Source organism: Ascaphus truei, chromosome 18, assembly GCF_040206685.1.
Source record: "Ascaphus truei isolate aAscTru1 chromosome 18, aAscTru1.hap1, whole genome shotgun sequence".
NCBI lineage: Eukaryota > Metazoa > Chordata > Amphibia > Anura > Ascaphidae > Ascaphus > Ascaphus truei.
This window is the reverse complement of record NC_134500.1, coordinates 10,783,222-10,803,896: the sequence shown is the minus strand read 5'-3', so window position 1 is coordinate 10,803,896 and position 20,675 is coordinate 10,783,222. Positions and strand designations below refer to the sequence as shown.

Genomic DNA, 20,675 nt, shown 5'->3' with positions numbered 1-20,675 from the left:
GGAATGGACCAATCACAGGCTGCCACACTGCGGCTCCGGCCTCGGGTACTTCCGGTGTGCGCTTAGTCTTCTCGGCTTCCCTCTTCCCGCACTGAGTCTGCAGCGAAACCATCGTGACAGAGACCCAACGGCCCCCTCCTCCTCTCCGCCGGCAGCGACTCACCACACACCGCCATGGCCCTCCGGCTCCTCTGCGCCCTGCTCCTCCTGGGCTCCGTCTTGGCCTCCGACGTCCTGGACCTCACCGACGACACCTTCGACAGCATCGTCCCGCAGCACGGCATCCTGCTCATCGAGTTCTTCGCTCCCTGGTGAGTGCGCAAACCGGGGAGGGGGGGGGAGCGGTGCGCTACACCGGCGCGCTACACCGGCGGCTCGGGCCTCTACACCGGCGGCTCGGGCCTCTACACCGGCGGCTCGGGCCTCTACACCGGCGGCTCGGGCCTAGTGCGGTGGGGCTGGGGGGGCGTCTCGCCCTCCTATACCGCGTGTGATGTCTCGGAACTGTCACACCCTGTCGGGGATGGTTCCAGTGACCTATCCACCAATATATATATTTATTTCTTGATTTATCAATATATAAAATAGATGGTTATTACCTGTGGGTTATCAATATATATGTGTGTGTGTATATATATATATATATATATATATAGATAGATAGATAGATTATATATATAATCTCTATATCTGTATAGATATATATCTATATCTCTGGTTTGTGTCCCGTGGCCCTGCCCCATAACTGCTGCAGCATTTTACATGGGTATCCCATTTCCCTCTTAACATGGGTCCAATCCCTTTGTTTATAGATAATCGCTTTGTAGGCCTATGTATTTTTATTTATAGGGTCAGCTGGGTAAGTAACACTTTACACTTTATAAAATTACAATATGGAGACTCTTGGAGGCAATCCATGCTTCACGCATTAAATATTTATTTTTTTATATGCAGCTTGTTACCCTTTTTTTTTTTTTTTTTTTTAATTGGAAAGTAATTTCTTAAACTGCTTATCAATTTGTTCCCCTGTGATTGATCAGCAAAGATCCTGCTTCCAGGGTTCTTTAAATGGCTGCCTTTCAGGCTCAAATCAATCCTTCAGACAGTGTAACTCAGCAGCTATGATGTATACTAATATGACTAAGGTAACATTATCAATTGTTACAGTTTGCATTTCAAACTGCTGTGAACATTCTCAACAAATGATCACAAACCGGAAAGTCTTCCAAATATCTTGCACTGCTATAACAAGCAAAGGATGCTCAGTATATTAAAACCTTAACATGGCGTTGAGTTGAATAAAAAAAAAAAGTAGTAAGTATTATCTAATAAACACACACAGGCTATTGCATCTTTAATATGGATGGGATAAGTGCATAAAGATATATAAATGTAACATTGGAAGAATGTAAGCTATTTGGGCCAGGATTGATTTTGTAATGCATTGCTTTGCAGTGTGGCAAACAAAACGAATCTGTTGGCAAATATATATATATATATATATATATATATATATATATATATATATATATATATATATATATAATTTTTTTTTTTTTATATATATATATATATATATATATATATATATATATATATATATATATATATATATAGCAACTGCAATGCTACTTAATAAAGTGCATCTGGCCTTTAAAGATCATCTTTGGGAGTAACAGGAAAGGTGATAATGCTGTACCCAAGTGTAGGTGACATAGATGGATATATCAAACCTTTCCAGGATTGTATGCCAATTAGTGTAGGTGATGTGTTGACGTCAGCTCTAGATTTTAGATTATTGTGATGGTGAGAGATGTTGTATTTTGCTGCAACAATGGTATGATTTTTCGCTTCTTTGGCTCTTCAATCTTGAGCATTTGAAATTTGAATGAGGTGGTGGATTTATTTTGATGGTTGGGCTGCAGATATGATAGTATTAGTTGGTGTGTAATGGGGTGACAGGAATATACATTCCATGATTCGGATAGTTTCACTTTCCCTTAAGCTGCATTGCCAGTTTAACACCATCTTGTTTTCAGTAGGGACTTGTAGTTCTGGCTCTCTCATTACTGCACAAAGCTTAATCAATAAACTATTACTCCCACAATTCTATTCTGCAGTCAGGAAATCATGGGTGTCTCCCTGTTGTGGTGTCTGCTTCTCATTGGTTGCTGATTATTTGGTGGCTTCCTGCTATTGGCTAAATACAGATGGCTCAACCCCCTTTTTCTACATGGAGCTTTTAATGAAGATTTTTTTTATTTTAATGTTAAAAGGATATGGGTGTTTTACCCTGAATATATGTAATAGTCACTACATTTGTACGCTCTATAGTACTGCTTATGGGGGGTCCTGGCCAATAATACAAATCTGAAATTACAAAAGATTACTTTGAAATCTTCATAATATATAACAAAAATATGTGTTTATTATATTCCCCTGCCTTGGCAGAACCTTGTTGACTTTATTAAATGTTTGCATAAAAAGTAGATGAGAACATAAGGTCTAATTGAAAGATTTAGCAACACAAAGCAATTGAGATGCAAGAAACAAGTACTCCATAATATAACGTATCTGTAACATTTATTTTGGAGTTTTAGTTTGACCCAAAATCCAAACTTCGACATGACCAAATGCAAACTTGCAAAAGATGTAGTGGTTAGGGGCTGACACATACATGTATACTTGGCAACGTATATCTGATCTACAGTAATGTTAAAGTATTCAATCACTCTACCTTTTTACCTTCTGTGCTGCTTTGTGCCTCTGAAGCTTTTAAATGGTTAGATTGGTGCTCGGAACTTAATGCCTCAAAAGTATTGCCAGTTTAACACCTCAAATGTTTTGATGTGGTGATTGAACACTTCCACAAAGCAGTTCTGGGAATCATTGGTGCTGGCAAATATTTCTCCAGTAGCAATACTGCTGTATAACTTTCAATTTTAAAGTATTTTTACACACGTTTACGTACCACACATCTCACACAACTCTGCTGTTATTCACCGCATGTACTTATTTGGTACAAGACTAAAGTGATTCTGAGGTGGCATTTCCCACAATATTTAACACTAAATATTTCTATAAGAGGTGTATTTTACAATTAAATGTATTTTTGGTGTAAAAGGAAAACGGCATGTACTGTATATTGTTACATGTTGGCACATTCTAGGTGTTTACCTTTTGGGAGTTAATTGCAGAGTCCTATTTCAGCTACAATCAGAATATCAAACACATTAGGTTGTAAGTATTTTCTACATTCCTAGTTTGGTTTTACAGTTTGTACGATCATGGAATATTGCCCTGTAATTCTTGGCAAGTGCATTTCGGTATACTCTACAGTAGCAGCACTGAGACTACAAAATATGCTGTTTTACAGGTGTGGACACTGCAAGAAGCTTGCGCCTGAATATGAAAGTGCTGCCACTAGGCTAAAAGGAACAGTTTCTTTGGCAAAGGTGAGGCTTGCTACCAGTTTATATCGATCCCTTTGTATCAGGGGCGGGCAACTCCAATCCTCAAGGGCCACCAACTAGTCTTAAGGCTATCCACGCTTTGACACATGTGGCTGTCAGACAGCCACTGACTGAGCCACCTGTGCAGAATCGGATATCCGGAAAACCCGACCTGTTGGTGGCCCTTGAGGACTGGAGTTACCCACCCCTGCTTTATATTCTGCTGGCAAATATTTTGTACGGTTGTACTGGGAGTATATTTTGGGGTTGAGCCACTGGTTCCTATAGTTGGAGATTGCTTTTACATACGTTAACAAAGGTAGGTTATAAGTCACTAGTTGGCCTTGTACAACAAAATGGTGCCTCTTGCAGCGTGCATTTCTTTTTGTCTTGCGGCAAATCTAAACCGTTCTGTGAACACAAACCGTCAATGAGACATACCCTATGATGTCTTGTTTCCTCTGCCCATCAGAAATGTGTTTTGGTAATGGATTAAGTTCTGGGCTGAAATGGCAATGTAATTAACATTGTTCTTGGGGTAATTTTTGATCTCCGGGGATTCTGCTGCAGTGCGTTAACGTGGCCGTGTTAACGAGCGTTTCCTTCTCACAGGTTGACTGCACTGCCAATTCCAACGTTTGTAACAAATATGGCGTCAGTGGATACCCCACACTGAAAGTTTTCAGAGACGGGGAGGAGTCTGGAGCTTACGATGGGCCAAGGACTGCTGGTAAAATCATCTATGAAATAACCAGTTACACCACTTTTGACTAAGATTGTAGAGCAAAATTTTAAAAAATCCCATAAAACTAGTTGATGGTTTACGTGCACAGAAGTCCTGAGACTGGTTTGCTCGACTGTTTCTTGTTTCCTCTTTAGATGGCATTGTCAGCACAATGAAGAAACAGGCTGGCCCTGCATCAGTGGCTCTCCGATCTGTTGAGGAATTTGAGAAATTTATAGCTGACAAAGATGCTTCCGTGGTGGGTGAGTGAACTCTAGTTTATTTTGGGGTGAGGGGGTTGATTCACATTGGCTGGAAGTAACAACCCTATCCTTGGGTGTCACGTGGGCAGCTGCACAGTTGCAAAATCTGAACCTGTTTGAAACTTGCTAAAGAGAAAGGCAAATATTTGTGGCGTAAACAGATGTGTCTCGTTTATTTCTTTTTATACAGGTTTCTTCCGGGAATTGTATAGCGCTGCTCACTCAGAGTTCTTGAAGGCAGCCGGCAGCCTGAGGGAGAATTACCGATTTGCTCACACTGATGAGAACTCGCTGGTTAATAAATATGATCTAAATGGAGAGTAAGTATGTCAATGGATATAATACATTGATTGTTAAAGCTGCAGACCAGGCAATATCCTACGTGTGCTAGTTTTTTTTTTTTTTTGTTTTTTTTTATCGGTTCTGTACTATGAGAAAATATTTTTTGCTCTTAACGACCTGAATTACATTTCTAATGTAACACATTTTGTTTCTATAGCAACCATTTAATGTCGCATTCCCTTCTAAAACAGGCTCTGGCACACCTGTTTTTGAGCCCTGCCCCCACTAGCAGTGCACCAATTTTATCTAGTGACTCTGGAGCTGAAATTAATGGGGTTCAGCCCAGAGACTCCCTGCTTCACACCTAGGGGGAAACAGATGTTTGGGGGAGCATCTGCTCTAACTTGTAGATTCTGTGATGGAATGCTTCCTGATCCTCTAGACCTGCAGTTTCCAACCCCTTTTTTTGTGAAGGAACCCTTTCACATTCTGAGGCACCCCAACGCTCTCTAATAGCACGTCTGAGATCCAATGCATTGTAAACTCTTCTGTATTTGGTACCCTTTTCAAATGACCTGAAAATTGCAAGGAACCCTTTACGGCTGCCTGGGGATACACTGCTCCAGACTAATACAATGCTCCTGTTGTCCAGATATAAGGGCACGTTCACACAATGCTCATTGTTGTTCTAAAGAGAAGTTGCTTTCATGTACATCCAAATTCAAACATTACCTTTCTGTTCTAGAGGTGTAGTCTTGTTTCGTCCCCAACGTCTTGCAAACAAATTTGAAGATATCTCTGTGTCATACCCCGAGGAGAAAATAGCCAGCAGCAAACTTAAGAAGTTTATCCAGGATAACATGTGAGTGACTTTGCTGGGGTGAGAGGTGCCTTGATGTTACAATTTCGAGATCCTTGCAGATTTGTCTGTTGTAAAGAATATGCCCATGCTGCATTGTAACATAGAAATGCTGCATTTGCTTTACTGCTAGAACTGCCCTTAGTGAATGGGGAAGGGGGGTTGCAATTTGCACAGTGCTGCACTTGCCATTAATAGCAGTCATTTAAATTAGACGTTAGACAGCTAATTCTTCTCTTGCTGTAGTTTTGGCATCTGTCCTCACATGACAGAAGACAACCGAGAATTGATTCAAGGGAAGGACATGCTGGTGGCCTATTATGATGTGGACTACGAGAAGAATGCCAAGGGCTCCAACTACTGGCGGAACAGGTGAAGTACATATACAAGATGGGGATCCTGCAGAACACGTACCGAAGATGAAACCTAGTAATGACGCCATATGTATATATATATGGAATGGAACGTTTGGCTGCGGCCGTCTGGCGTGTATACAGGCGCGCATGACAGAATGCAGCCTAAATGATTCCAGAACTAGGAATAGACAGATCTAATCTCTGCAGTAATGCTAGTGTAGCAAGCGTTATAGATATTTATTTGCAACTTCGCTGTCCTGTTTTGCTTCTGTGTTCTGAAACTAAGCGCTTGCCTCTAAGGCTGCGCTTATAGTGCCAGTGGCGTCGCGTCAAAACAAATGCATTGCCGCCATCGTGTGCGCTTATAGTAAGTGCAGCGCGACGGCTTGATCGCTGGAAGTCATCTCAATTTGATTTTTCCAACGACCGTATCCTGACGTCACTGTCATCGGCACTATAAGCGCAGCCTTACAAAGATGATTTCCTCTACTGGCATATGATCAGTGGTTTCCTTAATTCTGTTCAAGATGTCTTATTTTGCCTCTTCTTGAAATAGATCTAATAGTTTTTCTTGTATAGCGCTGACATGGCATTTTTGCAGGCACGAGCCCCTGCACCATAGAGCTAATCTATATATCTTTTGCCTGAGGCACAGCGAGATGGTGATCTTGCCCAAGGTCATAACAAGCTGACACCAGAATTTGAACCAGGCCCTCAGTGTCATTATTTACGTCGTCGGTGCCTTTACTCATTGAGCCACTCCTTCAACACTTGTCTAATTTGGAGTGTTTCTAACCCAATCTGCTCTCTTGTTTCCAGAGTTATGATGGTAGCCAAGAAGTTCCTGGATGCTGGAAAGCAACTAAAGTTTGCAGTTGCTAGCCGCAAAGCCTTCAGCCATGAGGTGTCCGAGCTTGGTCTGGATGCCAGTACTGGTGAACTTCCAGTCGTTGGAATCAAAACTGCCAAAGGCGAGAAATATGTCATGCAGGAAGAATTTTCGTAAGTTCTGAGTGCTACGGAAAGTTTCTAATGCTTTTATTCCCGTCTGTAGAAAAATAATTAAGCACATTTTCCAGGTCCTTTTATTTTTGTAAAGACAAGTCACTTCACGTTTCTATGTTGAGGTTAATGAATTAATATAAATGAATGTGTAGCTGTCTTATTTTCTTGGATAGATTATGCCATTTATAGAAGTTTGCAGCTCGCTGGCAAGTTGTACACAGTCCTATAGGTTTTAAATGTGATTTTACAAATGACCAATTTTTTTAAAATAATCTGTCCCCGGTAGTCGTGATGGAAAGGCTTTGGAGCGGTTCCTTCAAGATTACTTTGATGGCAAACTGAAGAAATACCTGAAATCTGAGCCCATTCCTGAAAACAATGACGGGCCTGTCAAGGTAAGCAGATTTAAATCTCAAACAAGATTAACCGAACGTCTATCACTGCTGAGCAAACAAAAACAGGAAATGATCTATACTATATGCATTGTCCTATAATACCCATAGAGCGTTCTGTTGGAACTAGTAATTGCACACCTACTAAAGGGAACATTCCTAAAAAAATAAATAATTGTATTGTAGTTGTAAACTTATACTCTGCATCTGGCATACGAAAAGGAAATATGCGAAAAAACTGCATTTTTGCCAATACAAAATGGTGCGGCTGACCCATTAGTAATGAGACTATAAAGGTGTCAAACGCTGCCTTAGAGACCTGATGCTCAGTGTGTGAAATGCTACCCTGGGCTGGGCGCCATTGCTATGCACAAAACAATCAATCGTCAGAGCGGACGTGTGGCACACATCGGTATACTACACAAGTACCAACAGGCCAACTGCCATGTAACTAAATTCTGGCTGACATGCCGTGGTACAAGAAGCTTCTAAGTATCTACAGTCTCAAACGGTCTCTGCTGTTTGCAGTTACTGCATGAATTTCCTCTCCTGTATTGTTGCCTAGGTGGTGGTAGCTGAGAATTTTGATGACATTGTGAACGCTGAAAGCAAAGATGTATTGATCGAATTCTACGCTCCCTGGTGCGGCCATTGTAAGACCTTGGAGCCTAAATACAAAGAGCTTGCAGAGAAGGTATGGACTCCTCAAATCCAAGGAGGAAAGAAATGCGTGTGCGTTTTGCTATCTGAGCTTTCTACGTCTCGGGAATGATTGCATTTCCTTGGGGGGTTTTCTGGCCAAAGTGGTCTTCACCTTGTGCTAACCGCCTATAGAAGGTTCCCTTATTGAAGGCATTGTATGACTACCGTTTGAAGCATAGCCTCCAGAATTTAAGCAATACTCCTCCCCTGCTTAAACCTTGGTGGGTTCCATTGAGCTCAATAGAGGTGCTCCCGGTTAGCAAATATTAACTGTAATTCACCGGGTGTTCGACAAAAAAAACAAGAATATTGGGGTGTCACCCATAGAATGCTGCGCTGCGCTTTCCTGATTACGTTGCAGCTATCCATTAACTGGCAGAGCCAAGACTGTCTGGCCAAGTTTCCCCCAAGAAAGTGTTTTAATTTCCAAAAGAGTGTTTACTTTACAACTGGGGTGTCCCTGGATTTGGAAGAATCGCAGCTTGCTCTCGTGGGATCCCAAAATTACAAATGGAAAATTAGTAGGATACAGTCCTGCTTAATGGCCTCCATTTTTTATTCCCAAGTTCGCATTAAGAGTTGGTGTGTAGACTGAAGCATCAGTTCCTGGTCTCTGCACATTTGGTTATGACGGGTTTACATTTGGTGCTAACTTGCGTTTTCTAAAAACAGCTGGCCTCCGATCCACACATTGTTATTGCCAAGATGGATGCCACAGCCAACGATGTGCCTTCTTACTATGACGTCAAAGGGTAAGTTGAATTCCACCTAATTGGGCCAATTCTAGGCTGCCACTTTTAACAATTATTATGGATAAGAAGCAAAAGGTGACGCTCGCTGCTCATTTGCATGCCATTACCCAGAATCCCTTGCTGAGGGAGAAGCACATGTATGCTAAGGAATAATGGTAAAAGGCAGGGTTGTGGACCTGTCTGAGACATGTGAATGTGATAATATTATAGTGTACTTCACTAAACTGATCCTAAGCCTCGCTATGTTACTCGCTGTTGGTGATTTAAGACTGCCGTGTCCCTGGAACTTCTCCAGCCTGCCCATGTATTAAAGCTGCAGTTCAGTCAATATCCTGCATGTGTGTTTTTTTTTTAATAAATCAGTTCTGTAGTAAGAAAAAATACTTTTAGCATTTTCTGTTTTTAAAAAAAAAACAACTTTTAAAGTCCAATTTTCTTGTATTCTATTTTAACAGCCATTTGCTAAGGCACTGCCCCTTCATGTCCTGTCACAATCCCTGGCACACCCCTTTGTCAGCCCTGCCCTCCCTCTAGCACATGTCAGTGCAGGATTGCTCATGAATATTCATGAGCTTCCACTGAGAGAAGCAGAATATAAACAGATCCCTTCACTAATTGTCACCAAATTTCGACCTATCAATACATGGAGAACGAATTGACCTGCAGCTATACAGTTCTTTAGGTAATTAGAGATTGCACACATGACACTATTGAAGTAAAAAAAAAAAAGACTGAAACTGCAGCTTTAAACAGCAGGTGCCTTGGGTCTGGAGCTGCAATAGCACCTGGCATGCGGATAAAGGAGACTTCCCATATGCTCTGTGCATACACTTTTATATAATAAGGTTTATTTTTTTCTAGTTTCAGTTGAACATATCCTTGAAGTCCAAGCTTTTTAATCCATGTCGAGCTAAAGCACTTTCAGCATGAGACTATAACCTCCTTGTGCATTACATCCTATGCTGGTGGTTGGTAGCAGCATCCATGATGCATTTGGAAACCTGTAGTATATGCCCAATCCGTAGATTTTGACAGGGGTAGCCAACTCCAGTCAAGAGCCACCAACAGGCCAGGTTTTATGGATATCCCTGCTTCAGTAAAGGTTGAACCACCTGTGCTGAGGCAGGGATATCCTGAACCTGACCTGTTGGTGTGTCTTGGACTGGAGTTGGCCTCCCCTGATCTATGGGCTTTGTTTGTAGTCTGATTATACTCAATGTCCGTGTGATCGTAGGAGGAAATAAACCATTCGCTCTGAATTTGTATTTATTTTTAATTGGCTTCACACAATGTTCCTTACGTAGCTCTTTAACTCTGTAATAGAAAAAAACTGTTCATCTACTTGGCTGTGGAACATGTTAAAGACGTATGTATCTTTTCTCAACAGCTTTCCTACCATTTACTTTTCTCCAGCTGGAAGTAAGCAAAGTCCAAAGAGATATGAGGTGAGTCATCGTGTTTCGCTAAAGCCGAGTGCATAAATAACCTTGTACTTTCCAGCTTGGTGTCATTTTACATTCATGCGTAACCTGTTTGTTACCAACTCTTATAAGAACGCTGGATGTCTTGCAATTCGTTGATGAATGACTATTTCAACATCATAGATTAACCCTTTTTAAACATAAGGTGGGCCAGTGATGGGACACACAAGATGGTCAGTCTTTCTCACCCCTCTGCCAATGACTGGGCTAAACCTGGTCATTTCTCATGGTTTGGTGCAGCTTCTGAACTTTGTTCTTAAAGACCATGCCGGCAACACCAACAAATGCAATTTCATATCTATGGTAGAGAAATTGTATGTAGAGCCCCACACCCCCTCTTCCATCCATACATCTGCCCACCACCAGCCGTTTTTAACAAGAGGCTTCTAACGTTATCGTCCTTTCTTAGGGTGGTCGAGAGATTAGTGACTTTATCAGCTATTTGAAAAAGGAGGCGACAAACCCTCCAATCATCACGGAAGACGAAAAACCCAAAAAGAAAAAGCAAGAGTTGTAAATGAAGCAAACCGTTCAGAGCAGCGTTTTATATCAACCACACAGAATAAGCTGCATGGTGGGATCTTGTCGTCGTGACATTGGGATACAAGGGGAGCCACACGGTGCGGGCGGACGCATCGTGCAGCGGGATTTCACATTTTCTTTTTGGAAGGGGACATGTCCGTTGAGATTAGATCTTTTTCTTAGATGCACTGTTGGAATAATCCAAGGACCAGTTAAGGTTTGTGGCTTGTTGAGGGGCACCACTTTTCCATCTAGGTTGGGAGGAGGGGGAATTTAATTTGAGGGTTTTTTATTTTTTGTTTTGTACATTTGGAACAATAAATACCCCCCCTACCTTTAAACCACAACGTGTGAATTTTGTTGCGTCTTTACCCGTAAGGCTGCTTCATTTTATACCAGGCAGTTAACCCTAAATATGACCCTACACCTGTAAATGTGTTTTTATGGTCTTGTCCCCAGAAGCATACTGACCCCCTGGGATTAAATCCTAACCCCTTCACTACTACAGGATTGAAGGTATAGATTTAGCAATGTAGCCATTTGATCATTCATCTAGTGGCTTGCTTGGTCATTACTTCCACTAGCTTGTATACAATGGCAGCCGGAAACACAGCAGTGGTTAGGCACTTACAGGTGATTACAGGATCATAGCTTGTAGTCAAGTGTTCCTGTCGGTTAAATATGTCAGTGGCCAACGCCAGTCATCAAGGGGCAACAGCAAGTCAAGTTTTCATGATATCCCTGCTTCAGCACAGCTGGCTTAGTCTGGCTGAGCCACTTATGCTGAAGCAGGGCAAAATGCACAAAATACCCATAGGGAAGAATGTGCAGTAAAGGCACTTTTAGGTTTCCTTGGAAGGTAGGTAGGTAGAGTAAGGTTTACTTGGAAAAGGGTGTAGCTCAGTCACACACGGGCAAAGCTAGCCACTCGCTTTGTAATGTTTCCTGCTTGTACATGTTGAGTGTTTTTGCATCACAATTGAAAAGCTATGTATGAAATTTGTTGAGTGATTGGGCTGACGACTTATGCCAATAGGGTTAAAATGCAAACTAACATTTACCTAATGTTAATGGTAGTCGGCGTATTTATGTTTTTTGGCTCATTCTAGAACTATACACTTTTGTTTTTAACACACTGAACTTGTGATTCTAGCCATTGTGATGATACAGTTAAAGCTAGAAGCAAACCTCGAGTAAAGGTTGGCGGTGAATGACCTATGGATTAATTTGAGTCTTAACATTTCAAGAACACACGGTCATTTATTTACAATAGCTGTTAACGTGTAATTGCATCTCTTGGCAAGGTTTTATTTTACAATCCAGTTCAATCTCCATTACATCAACAGCCAAACAGAAGTTCTATACATAAAATGCACAGAAGATCTTAAGTGCAACAGGTGATCACTCCTGATTTGGATCTTGAGCTTTAAAGCCTTGTGTTTAAATCTAGCCTTAGAAAACAAGAGCAGAAAGAACCACTTTCTCTCCACCCCCCCACCCCCACCCCCCTACTCCTCCTCCTCCTGGGACTGTTAAACTTTGCAATAATTTCCAGCCTCACAAAACCGTTGCAGCAGTTGTGCAGTTCTCGTGCTGGTGTGATCTTCTATTTACTGTTAATGTGGTTTGGAGAAAGACCCTTTGAAAACTTCAGAAACACTACAATACGCAATTCTATTTTCAGAGGCAGTGCATGAGCAAGTTAAGACACACTGCATTTAACTTTTAAGTCCTATTCAATATCTTTTTAATCTGCCAGGCACTCACCTGGGTAGATCTTTTGTTTTTATTGCAACATTCAACTTCAAATACACTGGGATGGGCAAATAAAATCATGAACAGACCTCTGTACAATTTTGGCTTCAGATAGCAATATGGTCTACTTTTCTCAGCACAATGTCTTTTTACCTATATATATTTTAAGGCGGTAACTGCTGCATCTTTGAATGCTTTGAGCTAAGGCATAACTACTGGAAAATCTTATGGTGTATGGTATGGCACCTTCACGTAAGCGTCATCTATCCAGCTGAAACGCACGCAGTTCCCATTGGTGATTCTGGTGACCTTGTCTGTGGCCTTTTTACGAATGTTTTCGGGGTTAAGAGTTCTCTGTAAATGGTCCAGAATGTTTCTCTCTGACAGCTAAGTTGCCATGTTTTTGTCGTATTCCAGGATCAAGTGCTTGATGTGTGATAGTTTGTGGTGTAAGTATTCACAACGGGTCTTCTCTTCGCTGTATCCTGGGTGGGTCTGGAGAAGGGGGAAAAAATAAAATAAGTTATGTAATATAAAATACACTGAGATTTTATGTTCGCCATGTTTAAGTGATGGGGCATTATTCAAACTATTTGGTGTGCACAGTATTTATGAAGACTAAATAACAGCAAAAAACAATAGCTGTTGAAGCCGGTCCACTGCAATTACACCTACGTTACAAAGCAGAGATTGTAAAATAACACGGCAGAGAAATACCATAAAGTGCCCATGTAAACATACAACCAAAGTTGCCATATTGCATAGATGGAAATTAAGACTGGTGGCAATTAAGATGTATACTTTTCATGGTAATCCAATCTCACAAGAGAAATTCACTGTCCACTCATCACGTGTTTGTATACTTTGTAATTATCTGCTTATATATTTATCACAAAAATGAACAATTGTTGTATTACCTTTTTGCACTTCTTATACTCTGCAAGAATCTTATTCTCGGTCATCTGCAATATATAAGGGCAGTTTAAAAAAAAAAAAAAAGTTTCAATAAAATGAAAGTATAGATCCACTGACCTTTTCTATCAGTTTTTTGCATCTAGATCTTGGGGGCATGGTCACGGGGAGAAAACAGCATTTAAGTGTGTGCGTGTGATCATGGTAGTGGCATTCTACGAGGTATAAAACACCATTAAAAGATATTACGCTTTAGCACGCCTGAACTCCCATTCAAGTAAAAATGGGTGCTAGTTTACCCCGGTTTAGTGAAACTAGGCCTACATTTGTATAGAAAACTACATACACTTGTTGGTCTATTCCGCTTACAAAATCCCAATTTATCTAAAGTTTTTTTTTTTTTTTTTTTTTTTATAAATGACTAAACATTGTTGGGCCTCTGACTTTGATTACACTGCATTTAATTTGGGAATCTTGTCTATATATAATTACAATATTTAATGTTTATACAGCATAACCTCTAAACCAGGGGTGTTCAACTCCAGTCCTCAAGAACACAAACACAAAAAAAAAACGGGTCAGGTTAAGGATATCCCATCTGTAGCACAAGTGCCTCAATCAGTCCCTGCTTTAGCATAGGTGGCGGTCTTTGAGCCACCTGTGCTGAAGCAGGGATATCTTGAAAACCTGACTGGGGTCGGGGTCTTGAGGACTGGAGTTGAGCACCCCTGATCTAAATCCCAAACTGAATTATAAAGCTGAACAACTCTTTACCCCCCCCCTCCCTCCCCTCAAAAATAATAGCAAATTGTAATATTCGGCTGCTTTGAGCACAGGATATTTGCCTCTTATTACATAATGATTGGTTGTCACTATTCAAAAACATAACCACCATTTATTTTCCAATATGGCGCAAGGATGTGTTCAGCCGGAGAGTAAGATGTTTTACAATTGTAATGAACTCAACTTAATGCCTTTGGTGCCACAAACGGACCAGAAATGGAACGCTGGCTTGGTTGACCTCACATCTTAGTAGATGACCCAAAGATCTCTAATCTTTGTATCTCTACCCCAGAATGGGGACCTATGGCCAAAGCGCTGCCGGAGGTCCACCGCCACTACAACTCGTCGCTATGCAAATGCGCCGTACTTTGGTTGCCTGGCGCTACTAGTCCCATGACTTTGCCGTTGAAGCGATAGCTACGGCAACAGGTGCGGCGAATTATACAGCTGCAACCTGCCCAGCGATAAGTTTAATGATGGTCAAAGGTCCTATACTGTCCCCATTCCCACCTTGTGCTCCACTGTCCCTGGCTGAAGCTTCTTCATTTTCGATCCCAGCTGCACAAATCTCTCCAGCACTTTCCCAATCTTGGCGTGGAGCGCCAGATATTCCGTGTAATCGGAGGCGAAGTCCTCTTCGTACACTTGCCGTTGATCTTGGGATGTAATAGGGCTGTATTTCCTGGCCGTGCCAAAGAAAGGGATATTAAAACAATAGAACGCGGTTTACTAAATTGTCAATTTCCATGTTCTATATAAGTTACTCATTACTTATAATGCCCTGTCTGTTTATTCCTTCTCCGCGTCATCTGCCTTAGATGCTATCTTGTTTTTCTTTTTTTTACATCTCTGTGAAACTCCTGGAATCTTTTGTAAATCGGTATCGCTGACCTGAGGATGAGAGGGGAACTCTCGGAAGCTTGTCTTATAATATCTATTGTTGGTCCAAATAAATAAGGTATCACCTAATACTGAAGTACTCATTACTCATACCCTTTCAGGTATTTATTTCACTCCCCCCCCCCCCCCCCCCCTAACTCTTTATTTGTTTTTCAAAACTTACATCAGAAAGGTTTTGGGCAGAGGAAGAGGATACAGAAAGCAAGAAAAAAAGGGGGGGAGGGGGAACATACAATCAGGTTTCCTTACATCATTTAATGCTGGTTCTAGACCCCTGCAAATCCCACCTACACAATGGGATATTGTGTGTTAAATTCTTCATCCTTTTCCATAAATCTTGTACCTTGGGAAAGAATCACCAAATATGCAGATATGCATCTCTATTTCCACAGCCACTCCCACAGTCTGGGGTGTGGGTTGTGGACAAAGGATGGAGTCTATGGGGGTGAGGTGCTACCGATGAAGGACTTAGATTTGCTTCCTTTACTATTGATGGAGAATTTGGCTGTTCTTTCAATGTTCCCAGTATCTTCCCCCTCATTCTCCCCTTCCCCAGCTCTCTCGGTCCCTCTCTCCCCAGGTCTCTCCCCTTCCCCAGGTTTCTCGGGCCCCTCTCTCCCCAGGTCTCCCCAGGTCTCTCGGTCCCTCTCTCCCCAGGTCTCCCCCCTTCCCCACGTATTTCGGCCCCTCTCCCCAGGTCTCTCCCCTTCCCCACGTATCTCGGTCTCTCCCCTTCCCCAGGTCTCTCCCCTTCCCCAGGTCTCTCACACTGAGTCATCAGACTAGTCGTGCCCAATCTGTCTTCCTCTAGGCGTTGGTTGTGAAACAGAGACCATCCCTCTATTAGTTTTGGCTTCTAAATAAAATGATTCGGATATTCATAAGGCTACCCGTCTGTTTGTCTGGGTCTACTATCCCTTTTCCAAACTTGGCTGTCTAAGCTTTGAGTGGGACGGCTGACAAAAACATACATTTAGAAAGGGATACTCGAATAAGGATATGCTTTTTTTCCAATCTGAATTTGCTGGTGTGTATTAAATTACGGGTGACGCGGTGGAGACGTCTCAGAGGGGGACACTCGTGCTGAAGTGAGGGAGGACCGCCGGCAGCAGAGGCTGAGCTGTCATCAAATTTCCCATTCTGGCAGATGAAGCCTGCAATGTATTGGGAGCCGTGTATAAAGCCAGTTGTGTTTTTACATTGTTACTAAAAGGAAGACATTTGAAACCTTTGTCTCTTGGTTCTGACGAATCGGGGCGCTTCTATCCCTGTTCTACACCGTTTACAATATTTGGTGAGTGAGTATATTCAGAGAACTACTTCCAAGGCCAGTAATCTGTGAGGTTTGGGAGCTCTAGGATAAAAATGGCATATTGATAGAAAAAGACTGATTTTTCTTCATTGGTGAATCTTTGCTGAGCTTCAGCACAGGTGGCTCAATTAGTCCCAGCTTCAGCACAGGTGGCTCAATCAGTCTCTGCTTCAGCACAGGTGGATCAATCAGTGGCTCAGTCTTCCACCTGTGCTGAAGCAAGGATATCCTGAAAACCTGACCTGTTGGTGGCCCTTGAGGACTTAAGTTGGCTACTCCTATAATAGATATATCCCCCCCTTCATTCTGCCATGTTGTTTCTTTTAGTGACCGAGTCGACACATTGCAACAACACAGCGTCTCTTCACAAATACCGCGCCTGCGCTTTCTACGACTTCGAATGTGCAGCGCTGGAGAACAGTACTGAACCCTTTGAAAAGTTACCGGCTTCAAAACAATCTAATTTAGGAGTGTGTGGCCGCTAGACCCCAGCACCGAAGCAGTTAAGTAGTTGAGTGTTCCTTGCGCCAAGAGATTTTGCTCCACGCACACACACACACTTAGCCTTGAAAATGGCTTGTCGTCACCAGCCAAGGGGGTCTCCTAGCACGGTTAATGAATCCAACTGGCAAGGGAGATGAGCGAAGCTGTTTGTGCAGAGAACTGTACAATGGCTGCACCCGCTCGTGAGAATGAATGTTTCAGCGTGCCGAGGTCCCCATCACGTCTCCCCCAAATACACTGGCAACCACACGCCGGACTGACGCAGGCGCTAACGAAGCTTCAGCTTTTAGGGCCTTACAATATGAGGGGCTTCAAAAAGAGAAACAAAATAATGCATTTCAAGCTGGAAAATCGGATGATAAATAAAGAAGATATGGGGGGAATAGAAGATTCTCTGTGAATATGGACATTTTCATTCAAATATGACCCTAGGCATCGCGTGCATGGAAAGTGCCAAACTTTGTAGCTTATCCTGTGAAGATCAGGGGTTCCACCTTCTGTTGACTCAGAGGCGTTTGTCGATAGTTTTTTTTAATTACATTTATTTATATATTTATTTCTTCTAGTGGGGGAAACGGCGGCAGCATCATCTCCCCCAGCAAGGTCCAGTCAGCAAGGCTCCGCGCCGTCAAATGGCGTGCGTTGCCATGACAACGCGGCGTCAAGTTGCCATGTTAACGGGAAGCCGCATGGCGTCGAGGCGTCACGTGACGCCCTGTTGTCATGGCAACGGGGCGCCGCGTGACGACCCGTATCATCCCTTTGTCATGGCAACGGGGTGTCATGTGATGTCGCCCAGCCACGCTGACGGGATTTGCAGGGGAGATGCCGCCACCCAGAGATTTTGCAGGTAAACCCGTAGCCCGCAGACAAGTCTCCGGCTCAAACACTGAGCAGTGGTAACCTTGGCGAAGACATCATCAATGAGTTTGCTCTTCAAAAATCACCAGGAAAGTGTTTTAACATTAAAATGAATGGGATGTGCAAACACTGTTCCTTTTAGCTTTCCGCCAACATCTTTGTATATAACAATGCTGGTATAAAGCTTTCATTCATTGCGGTTTCATGGTTAGATTTCCAGTAGTCCTTCAGCCACAATAAAACGTGTATTTCTCATTTTTGGAGCCTCTTAATCTTGACATGGCTTAGGTCCTCAGAAGGTCCAAGTCTGGCCCTGAGTGTACCACACGCTATTTTATTTACACATTTAGTTTTATAATATTTCGGAAAGTGGAATTTGTAAAAAAACCAAAAAAAAAACCTCTTATTATTAATATATCAACCTTTCAGAAATGAACCCTAGAGAAGTGTTTTATAGGTTTAGAATTTGGAAGCTACACGTGAAAATGTGAGTTACAAATTATACACCATTGAGTGAAAAATAATAAATAAAATAGGTAAATAGGGAATAAGTGCCTGGCTGCAGGCAGGGAGGGGGAGGAGTCAGTGCCTGGCTGCAGGCAGGGAGGGGGAGGAGTCAGGGCCTCGCTGCAGGCAGGGAGGGGGAGGAGTCAGTGCCTGGCTGCAGGCCGGGAGAGGAGTCAGTGCCTTGCTGCAGGCAGGGAGAGGAGTCAGTGCCTGGCTGCAGGCAGGGAGGGGGGGAGTCAGTGCCTGTGTGCAGGCAGGGAGGGGGAGGAGTCAGTGCCTGGCTGCAGGCAGGGAGGGGGAGGAGTCAGTGCCTGGCTGCAGGCAGGGAGAGGAGTCAGTGTCTGTGCGCAGGCAGGGAGGGGGAGGAGTCAGTGCCTGGCTGCAGGGAGGGGGAGGGGTCAGTGCCTGGCTGCAGGCAGGGAGGGGGAGGGGTCAGTGCCTGACTGCAGACAGGGAGGGGGAGGAGTCAGTGCCTGGCTGCAGGGAGGGGTCAGTGCCTGGCTGCAGGCAGGGAGGGGGAGGAGTCAGTGCCTGGCTGCAGGGAGGGGGAGGGGTCAGTGCCTGGCTGCAGGGAGGGGGAGGGGTCAGTGCCTGGCTGCAGGCAGGGAGGGGGAGGAGTCAGTGCATGGCTGCAGGGAGGGGGAGGAGTCAGTGTCTGTAGACTTGCAGTCGCTGTATCGTGCTGGAGAAATCTCGATTTGTTGATCGGTCGGTCGCTTTCATTGTTCTAACATGGGAACTCTTTACCGATGTCATTAGAAATGATTTTTCAAGATCTCAGTTCCTTCTTCAAATTGCTACTCTATAGGGCAGGACTGGCCAACTCCAGTCCTCATGGGCCAGGTTTTAAGGATATCCCTGCTTCAGCACAGGTGGCTCCCTCAGGCTCAATCAGTGGCTCAGTCTTTGACTGAGCCACCTGGGCTGAAGCAGGGATATCCTGAAAACCTGACCTGTTGGTGGCCCTTGAGGACTGGAGTTTGCCACCCTTGCTGTAGAGCTCATGAGCAACCATGGGGGTAATTCTGCATAAACCCAACTAGCTGCGCAGGCCACTCCCCCCCCACCAACCCCTATTGAAATCTATGGCGTTTTTTCCCAGCCCAAAACATCCCAAACAGCTGCTTTTGCGTACATAGAATAAGGCCCTATATCTCTGAAACATCTGTCGTGTTGGTCCATTAAAATCGCAAACATATCATACAAATATCATATTAATTGCGTTATAACAAGCAATAAACTTACAGAAGTGTTTAACGAGAACAGAAAGTCACTTTACGCATGCGTTTTCATCAAAGTGAACGTGTCATTGAAAGGCGGATAGAATACAGTGTCAGATTGAAACCTTACTTGAAATAATGTGGGATATCTTCAGGCGGCGGGGAGCGGTCTGTGAGCTGCTGCTTTTCTACAACGAAAACACCAAAATGTCACTGAGCATTAAACATGAGGTTATATTATCGTTGCCATATCAGATAAGCAGAGCGCAGTGCCAGGAGCTACTTGGCTGTTTAAAGAGGCAATCCAATTATCTTAAAAAATATATATATATATATTTTGTTTTAATATATGCCGCCTTTGATTACTTTTATTGAAAAACTAATTACCTAAATTGCTGAGCGATTGGTTCTCCCGTAATTGTTTAGCAAAGATCCTGTTTCACATGATTCACTAAATGGCCGCCTTTCGGTTTCAATCAATCCTTCAGTCAGTGTAATTCAGCAGCTACAATGTATCCTTATATTACTAAAGTAACATTATCTATTGTTACAGTTTGCAGCTCAAACTGCTGGGAATATTGGACACAAATGATCACAAACAGGAAAGTGTTACAAATAACTTGCACTGCCGGGGACATGTGCTAAACCTGCTATAGAAATCAAGGTATATTAAAACTCATTAAAAATGGCATTGAGTTGAATTTTAAAATAAAAAAAGATAGTAAGTATTATTTAAATCTACAGAATTGATTTATTAAAAAAAAAAAACACATGTAGGATATTGCTTGCATTGCTCCTTTAAATGAAAGTACATTCACAAGAGGAGCACATTGTGTCAGCATTGTATAACCTCTTTGTGCTTTTGGTGGGCTTGATATTCGTTCAGTGCAAGCGCCTGAACATATCCTTGCTATAGACCAGTGTTTCCCAACTCCAGTCCTCAGGGAACCACAACAGGTCAGGTCTTAAGGATATCCCTGCTCCAGCACAGGTGGCTCAGTCAGTGCCTCCGTCATTTTGAGTGAACCCTCTGTGCTAAAGCTGGGGTATCCTTAAAACCTGGCCCGTTGGGGAGCTCTTAAGGCTTGTAACTAGGAACCACTGCTCTGCGTTTGATAATTATTAACTTTC

The 20,675-nt window shown here is 42.9% G+C and overlaps 3 protein-coding genes across 3 annotated transcripts in view; 2 read left to right on the top strand and 1 right to left on the bottom strand.

Annotated features, from left to right (window-relative positions):
- RPL37A (ribosomal protein L37a) overlaps nt 1-20,675 on the top strand; it is a 359,890-nt gene that overhangs the window by 106,640 nt on the left and 232,575 nt on the right. The gene's annotated exons all lie outside the window — the stretch shown is intronic.
- On the top strand, nt 29-11,131 carry PDIA3 (protein disulfide isomerase family A member 3). The gene is made up of 13 exons (XM_075575497.1): nt 29-311; nt 3,377-3,455; nt 4,065-4,182; nt 4,332-4,439; nt 4,630-4,759; nt 5,467-5,583; nt 5,827-5,952; nt 6,756-6,938; nt 7,228-7,336; nt 7,899-8,027; nt 8,708-8,787; nt 10,175-10,232; nt 10,678-11,131. The coding sequence occupies exons 1-13, from the start codon at nt 175-177 to the stop codon at nt 10,783-10,785; spliced, it is 1,482 nt and encodes a 493-aa protein (XP_075431612.1). The 5' UTR covers nt 29-174; the 3' UTR covers nt 10,786-11,131.
- Nucleotides 10,943-20,675, bottom strand: part of ELL3 (elongation factor for RNA polymerase II 3) — a gene marked incomplete at its 5' end in the record, with an annotated part of 52,291 nt that continues 42,558 nt past the window's right edge. Inside the window, 4 exons of the mRNA XM_075575499.1 lie at nt 10,943-13,040; nt 13,463-13,507; nt 14,751-14,922; nt 19,675-19,732. Of these exons, the coding sequence (XP_075431614.1) occupies nt 12,933-13,040; nt 13,463-13,507; nt 14,751-14,922; nt 19,675-19,732 (383 nt within the window). The remainder of the gene's footprint in view (nt 13,041-13,462; nt 13,508-14,750; nt 14,923-19,674; nt 19,733-20,675) is intronic.

What these genes read in the sequence shown, in the direction of transcription:
- PDIA3 (XM_075575497.1), top strand. Translation starts at nt 175, where the DNA reads ATGGCCCTCCGGCTCCTCTGCGCCCTGCTCCTCCTGGGCTCCGTCTTG. An exon ending in TCCAACTACTGGCGGAACAG is followed by an intron (nt 5,953 to 6,755) that starts GTGAAGTACATA and finishes TCTTGTTTCCAG; the next exon opens with AGTTATGATGGTAGCCAAGA. An exon ending in TCTTACTATGACGTCAAAGG is followed by an intron (nt 8,788 to 10,174) that starts GTAAGTTGAATT and finishes TTTTCTCAACAG; the next exon opens with CTTTCCTACCATTTACTTTT.